The sequence below is a fragment of the Gavialis gangeticus genome, unplaced genomic scaffold, assembly GCF_001723915.1.
Source record: "Gavialis gangeticus isolate Ggan-Ray unplaced genomic scaffold, GavGan_comp1, whole genome shotgun sequence".
NCBI classification, from domain to species: Eukaryota; Metazoa; Chordata; order Crocodylia; family Gavialidae; genus Gavialis; species Gavialis gangeticus.
In genome coordinates, this window is record NW_017728997.1 from 13,330,523 (window position 1) to 13,338,589 (window position 8,067).

At 40.0% G+C, this 8,067-nt stretch overlaps 1 protein-coding gene across 1 annotated transcript in view; it reads left to right on the forward strand.

Moving 5' to 3' along the window:
- The window catches only part of SUCLG2 (succinate-CoA ligase GDP-forming beta subunit), a 158,445-nt gene extending 150,601 nt beyond the window's left edge, over window positions 1-7,844 (forward strand). Inside the window, exon 10 of the mRNA XM_019504793.1 lies at window positions 6,365-7,844. Coding sequence (XP_019360338.1) covers window positions 6,365-6,480 — 116 coding nt within the window. The 3' untranslated portion in view covers window positions 6,481-7,844. The remainder of the gene's footprint in view (window positions 1-6,364) is intronic.
- Window positions 7,845-8,067: the final 223 nt, after the last annotated feature.

An 8,067-nucleotide genomic window follows, 5' to 3' on the forward strand; every position in this document is an offset into this window, starting at 1 on the left:
CACCTCCAAAAAACCACCCCAGTCACAGAATACCCAAAATGATACGGCTAACAAGGATACACCGTATTACATACATAAATTTAGGAGAGCCCTAATACAAACTCTGTTCAGATGTCCTGGTTTTGAAAATTTGGTCTACGTCCAAACATTGATTTTCACCCCAATTATGGGATGACAAGGAAGAAACAGAAAAAGCTATGGGGAAAATGAGAGTAGAAAATAGAGAAAAGAGAACATGCAATAGAAGTTAAAAGTCATGGAGTAGGATCTCTTGTTGGCCATATTGGCAAAGTCTACCAAAGACATGAGCTACCAAACAGCTTTCAGCTGGCAATAACTTTCATCTTAATTTAGTGTTGACTGGTAATTTAGTGAAAGGTTTTGTCTTCTATTCCCAAAGACCAGAGTCTTTCAGATCTTCAAGATCATTGATTACTGGCTCATTAATTGTTTGTGAACTAATGGAAAGGAAATGCCCTGGATTCGTGTCAGCTAGCAGAGGCTCTGGCCCTTTATTATTTTAATTGCACATAGTTTGTTGAGGGTGAAATATTGCTGATATAATACATGGTCGGAGTGGGTGGGCCATGATTCATGAGTCTTTGAAAGACAAAATCTGATTGGTGAAGTAGTTCATCATGGTGCTACAACCAAATGTCCACTACAGAAGGATGTAATATTTTTCATACGATTTCTCTTGCTCTCATGCACACAATTGTGCAAATAATTTTTCCTTTTCAAGCCTTACTTCCATCAAAGTGCTCAAAAGGTCTGCTAAAGTTTTGAATCCTTCCTGACCCTAACCGCTCAAAATGGCAGCACATTCTGCTCCTTGTGTGTTTTTTGGCCTTATAGTTGTTAATGTTAATAAAATTGCTGGGGGGTTTTTTCATTCAACCATATAACGCTCCTGTATTCCACAATTGTTACTGATACAGTTTGGACAGTGTATACTGATTTCTTTTTTTTACATATTACTAAAAATGCAGCAGTAAAACATGTTTAAATAAAATAATTATAAGCAGGTTTTTTGAGCTATCATTACTTAAATAACTTGACTCATTAATGGTAATGAAGATGGCAAGACAATAGAAGAGGGAATGTGAGAAGTGACACGGCACGTGCAACAGTCCTTCCAGGTGTAGGATTCAAAGGGAGATATATGCAATTAAGTGGAATTAACCTGAAAAGATGTGCTGGTCAAAATGCACCTAGCTGGTTGATGTGTAGAGTATTTGGGGGGGCAGTCTGAGAAGGATAAAGAGGAAGATTCATTTCTCTCCCTCCAGGAAGGCACTGTTTTATATAGCAGCCCACAAGACCATGCATTTTCACGGCAGCAATCTTGATTACAGTGGAAGTGAAGGGCAGGTTATTTTGCTAGCCTGTGTGTGGAAGTCTGTTTACAGTTCTCTGACACCATCCAGTGGCAGGAGGTTAATGTTAAACTGCTTCAACGGAGGGTTGGGGTTTTTTTGTTTTTGCTTTAACTCCTAGCATAAAAACTGTTTTACAGTTTTTCATCCTGTTTCCAACGCTTTCTGATGCTTCAGGTTTTAAAATCTTCTTCCTAGGTTTCTGGACTGAGGGATTTGATTCCAGTTCTGTATTTTATCCATCTGCCTAAAACACATCTACCGTTGCTTAGATAACAACGCAGACTGATTTTCTATATCTCTCTAATTCCATGTCCTGAACACGTGGTTGTTTTGTACTTCATACCAAAATGTGTCACTCTGCTTTTCTAATTGCAAGGCTTTTTCATTTTTCTATTTCCATCGTTTTGCACAAACCTTTCCCCTTTCCTTTTTTTGGTAGCTTATGCTTTATATTGATTATGTTAATATACCTCAGTCAAGTTGCGTATGGAGCAATCAGTGTGGTGCGGCTTTGATCTAGCGTATTGCTCATTTTCTGACCTACCAGTAAATTAATATCAGCCACTTATTGGGCACATCTACACGTGCATTTAAGCACAACTAAATTTAGCATTAAGCAATTTTTGACAGGTGTCTACATGCACAGGGACTTAATGTGCATTAATGCGCTTTAACTAATCGTGCTTGAACTTGATACCGTATGAAATTCAGGTGTGATTAGTCTCATTTCACCATTTTTAAGATGCATTAAGGGTATGAACATGTAGACGCACACCTGTAATGTGCATTATATTAAGCTAATGCACATTAATGCGTTTTGCATAGATGCAGCCACTGAAGAGCAAAAGTCAGTTTTAAATACTTGGTTACTGCAAGCAGGGAAGAAAAAAAGATCTGTTTAGAAAAATTGCCTGCAGGACTTCTCTAAGTGTTACAATATATCCAAGGCCCCTTTCTGTCGGGGATTTCAGGCACTGCTATGTTAACTTTCCATACAAGCTACCATCATCCTTTCAATGTGCTGCTTCCATGCATGTGGATGAAAAGCATGGATTCTTCTGCCAAGGCCTTTAAAACCAGGTACCTTACTCCTCTTACAGCCAGCTACCTCTTCAGTCACAGAAGTAACCAGACCTGCTGCTACTGAGATGCCTTTGGTCTCTCTTAATGCAACGGGAGTGAACCCTGGGTGACAATGGGTAGTCCCATCCGGCAGGATAGAGCTGTCATCCATTGCCATGTACTGTATAGTTTTAGATGGTTTCGTTAAAAATACCAGATCACCTTTAAAATCCTGGGCATTTTGGAAAGTTTTATGAATCCTGAGCCTGCTTACTGCATGATTAATAATTAAGAGTATAATTAGAGTATAACTGCAAATATAATTAAATTTCAGTTTGGTAGGCCTAGGAATTATGAAGTAATTAAACATTTTGACATGGCAAATGAACGAAGAATTTGATGTGGGGGAGGGGGTAGTGTCTACTTCTTAAAAGGAGCAGTTCAGCAGGTCTTTCACTGCTGAATAATCTACTATTATAAAAGCCTTTGTCTGTCTGGCTGTTTGTAATACTTCATTCGCACTCCGATTGGTGGTCTGAAACAACCAATCAGAGTTCTCCAAGAGCATTCTGGACAGGACCCAGAGGGGGTTGTGGGAGCAGGCCTGGCCCTGAAGAGGCGGGGGGAGGGTGCGGTCCCGGCCCAGAAGCGGTGGAGGGGGTGGCTGGAGATGCCCCCCACCCTCCCTGGTCATTCTTGATGGGCAGTTTGCTAGTAATAATAACAACCCTGAAGTGTGAACTCCACCTACCACACGAAATACCCAATTAGAGACACTCATGTAACGCATAGTGCATCGGCCTTCAGGAGCGTTGCTTAACTTAAAGACATCCACACTTTTCACTGCAGCTTTATTTTCCACAGAGGAAGGCTGCTCCTCTTGTCATTCTGGAGGAGTCAGGACCTTCACCATTCACCTTCCTTATTATAACAATGTCCCTAGAAAAGAATCTTGTGCTGAGATTTAAAAGTATGAAGCTAGTAAAGGAGAAACTTGGTGAGAAAAAAGTGTATTTGGAATCCTACAAAATTGTTTAAGCGTTTTAGTACAACTATAATATCCAGGTAATTTAATTTGGAAGTAAAAAATCCAACATGTACTTTAAGAAACTGTCTTTTTTCCTGGCACAGCCTGAATTACAATTTATCTTCGCATTCTGCAGCAGTGTCCTGGCATATTCATGGGTGGTATGAAATAGCCTTCAAAATGACTAGCATCCTTGCACACTCATTTAGGTTTAGTGCTGATGAAAGGGCTGAAGCTGCATAGATTATTAAATATTGAGATGACGTTCATTACGTTCTAATGGCAAAGGGCGGCTAGGATCTGGAACCTACTTCCCAGAGACGCGGTGCTGGCTCCTACCCTGGGGCTCTTTAAGAGGAGGCTGGATGTATACCTTGCCAGGGTCGTTTGACCCCAGTACTCTTCCCTGCCATGGCAGGGGGTCGGGCTAGATGATCTACTCAGGTCCCTTCTGACCCTAGAAACTATGAAAGTAAAGTCAAAATACCGTTTGCCTTTATCAGATGGCTTTCGTGCTGTGTTCATAAGAATAGTTCATTTAAATGTGCAAAACGGAAGAGGGTCAAAGAGCCAAAGTGGCTCTTGAAAGAAAGAGTTTGTTTTGCAGGGATGTTACTAAAAGAAAAATGGGTCTGGACCTGCATTTGTTTCATTCAGTTTCTCACTGTGCTTTTCACCGTGGCTCAGGCCGGTGACTCAGAGGGGAGGTTCTTGCGACCTGAGAAAACGATAAAGTGCTTGCAGGCTGTGGGAAAGAATGGAGGGTGGACGGGAGAGTGTAGAGAAAGTAGCATCAAAGAGACTTGTCTTATTTGGAAGGAATGTGAGAAAGAGTTGGAGAGGGAGGGACCTGAGAGTCAGTCACTGAGTGAAAGGAAGAGAGGAGGCAAGGGAAATGGGGAGGGAGTCGAGTTGAGTATATCAACTAATACATAGAATGCATAAATATGTAGATCATTATATATAGCTCGTATAAACTTACCTCAGAAGTGAATTATTGGAAAACTTTCAGTATTCCTCAACTTTTTAACCAAGCAAACGATAGAGCTGGCAAAGAGTGATAAGTTACTAATTTCTGTGGCCTGAAAGTTGCGTTGATGACTTGGAAGAGGCCGGTAAGTGCTGTTGAACCAGCTGTTCCATGGTTCATGGTGAGAGATTTGACTGGCTGCTGGACCCGGGAAAATATGGAGGTTTTCAGGTTAAAATCAATGTTGTCACTCTTAAGCACAGTTTGGGGAAAGGATTACTTTAGGATTTTGTACCTGGCAAATTTAACGTGGTTCTTTGCTTTTCTGCTTAGTTGATTTGATTCATGCAGGTGTTTGACAAGTGTTGGAAATGGAGTTCAGGTTTGCCTCGGCTCGCAAAGGGTGCAGGAGATGCTTTTAAGGGATAGCTCCTCAGTCCCTGAAAGAGAGTGAATCCATCGCATAGCTCCCTAGCAACTAAAGCCCTGGACGTGCTCCTAAGGTTACTACAACTCGAAGACTTTGAGGGTGAAGAGGTAGCCAGTGGGACAGGGTGCAGCATTAGAGAACACCAAGAACTCAAGAAATCAAGGGCTAGGTTTAAATTCTGATGAATCGATTTAACCTGTAGGCCTAGATTATGCCTGGGGTCTCTGTAGCTGTAGCATGTGAGCACCTCTGATATATAAGCCAGATCAGAGTTTGACCCATTGTCAAACCAGGCTTTCAACTTTTTGCTTCACGCAGCGGACTGTTCTGACCCACTGTTGCTCTCTGTATCTTGAACAGCGTGGTAAAAATGCAAACCTGAACAAAAGAATGGGCTAGCTGCTCTAGTTCACGCATTTCTTAATATAGTTGTGGGGCTTCGGCTGCTTCAAAGCATCTTTTCGGTTTTATTTGCTTCCCTTGCACAGCGCGTTCAGTATGTGTTTGCTGGCATCCTCCGAATGGGTTATGGGGAGGAACTCGACCAACTTTTTCTTGTGTATCATAAAACGAATCACGCTTCTTACCAAGTGACAATGGACAGTGTTTTCAGGTTGGTGTTTCTGGGAGATGCCAAATATCTTGCCTCAGACCAGGTAAGAGACTTCAGGGAACAGACTAAATTCATGCGATCGCTGTGCCAGAACATTTCAAAGGGCTCGTCCCTCTGTAGTATTAATAAAGAAAGAGCTGTGGGATATGAGTGACAATCAGTCATCTCTTCTAATTAATCTGCTCTCATTTAGCTATGCACTTGCTTTTTATAGGAATTAGACAGTGTGAAACACACACTTCCCTGAAATGTCTCTTTTAATTTATAGCCTTTTTTCATGACCGAGAGTGTGTGCTCTTTCAGCCAACTTTGAACGGGGGCTCCAAATGGAGTACTCTCCTTTGAGCACAGGTACGGAAACACATTAACGGCCGAGGGACAGGCAATACTTGTGCTTCTCATCCAAACCAGCTCTTTTTGAGTCAACATAGGTGAACGTTAGTGATCATTACCTGTTGTGATTAATTGTAATATCGCCATCTTGTGTACATTTCTTTTAATATTCAAAGCATTTGATGAACGTAAAGGACCCGAGGCACCGTGTGCTGACAAAGCTGGAGATGTCAAGTTTCAGTTGACATCAATAGTCACCTTGCTTTTTGATGTCAGTGGTCCTCTCTCCACTGTGGTGCCCCAGTTCTCACAATATTTCTGCAATTTAATTAATTAGGTATTATTCAAGGGAAGCATCAGAGCCAGGATTGGATTTTTTTGGCGTTCTTGCCTTCTGCCCCCCCCCCAGCACTGTCTGCTAATTAAAAACTTCCTGTTAAAAGTGAAATGCTGTCTGTCTGGTACAAATCATTCAGCACACAGGCACAGGCCTAATGGAACGTGTTTGTAACATTTATTCTGTAGCTAACCCCTCCATTTTCTGTCTTAGGCACGAATGTTCATGAAGCCCAGCGCATTTTGAAAGAGAGTGGGCTACCCATCACTTCTGCAAGCGACCTGGAGGATGCAGCAAAGAAGGCTGTAGCTTATGTAACAAAAAAATAACTCCTTAAACACATTTGCCTGCCAAGAGCCTGTGGTTTACAGTGGTGACATTCCCATTATTGTTTCAGAGAGAATTCTTAGGCGGTGTCTTTGTTTTGTATTGCTGGATTTAATTTGACATACATGACATTCGCAGTCCAGAATGAGGATTTCTATATTTTGAAATATTTTATTCAAACAAGTAAGTCCTTGATGAGCATTCAAATTGAGAATGATAATAAATAATTAACATTTAATTTCACAGAGTCTTTCAAAATAGTGTAGCTGACAGACTGGTGATCAGTTGTAACAGTCCGTTACTATCATGGTCGACGTGGCTGTTCCCAAATGCAAAAACTAAAGATTGCAGATTTTTTTTTAGGAAAACATTTTAGTTTATTTTTAATGTCTTGAAAGGTCAGCAAACTAAACCCTAAAAGCTGATTAATGTATTTTAATGAATATCAAAGATCCTATGCGAGTTCACAATCTATATTTTTTATTGAAATATTGAAGTGGATTTGTTTTATTCTTTAGAAAAATGGTGCTTGTATCACACACCATGCCTTAAGACGATATCTGTTTTCAGATGCAAAAAAATATACCTCGCGTTAGAAAGAAAAGTTGAGTTATATTCACCTGTGGTAGAGAAAGGACTTTCCATTCTTACACTGTACTTGTTAACAAATGAGTTTTTAGCTATGAAGAAGGAAATGGAGTACTTCAAAGTGTAGGTGTGCCATATAAAATCTATCTGCCAAGAAGTAATGGCTGCTAATGTTTTCAAAATAAACGCGTTGTAAAAGGCAGTGCCGTTCTGAGTCTTCAGCTAAGGGTGTAAAATCAGCTGCAGCACACGGAAGACATCCTCAAAATAGTCATCTAATTTCAACGCAAGAATTTTGATTTGCTCTGAATTGATATAAAGAACTTTTCAAGTTTGTTTTTTACAAACATTTGAATGCTCACTTTTTAGTAACTCAGATATTTAAAAGGAGCAAATGGTAGTTCTCAGTGCTTGAATATCCACTAAAATCTGTTTTGATTGTATATGCATTTGTAACATTCACGTTCAAGCTGTTGTTTTTTTACGCAAGTCATTCATTCAGGGAACAGAAAATAATACCAATGACTTGCAGAACTAACCAACACAATGCAAATCTTAGACCAGGAATTATTTGCTGAAATTCATGAATGATTTTGAATAATGAACAAATGAGAACATGTCGTGATCTGTTCCCAAATAATTTGTCTGGGTCAAATTTGCCTAATAAATTATTCAATGTGAATTATGTGCTCAAATCTAGTCAATACTGTATTTTATTTGGGGGAAAATGTAATTTAATTTCTTGTTGACATTTCCATTAAAACAGTTACAAATGAAATATTTGTACTAATCTCTCATACACTCACATGCTTGTGTATACGCAGACACGTATATGTAGAGACATACACACTTTGTGGTTAGATTGGCATCAGAAGTTGCTGCAATCTCTCTTTTTTCTCAACCTGTTATCCATGAGAAAAGCACATGGCCATTAGAGAGATACCAATATGAAATATTGTCCATGTAAGAAAATTACTCACTGACTGAAAGAGAATGAAGAA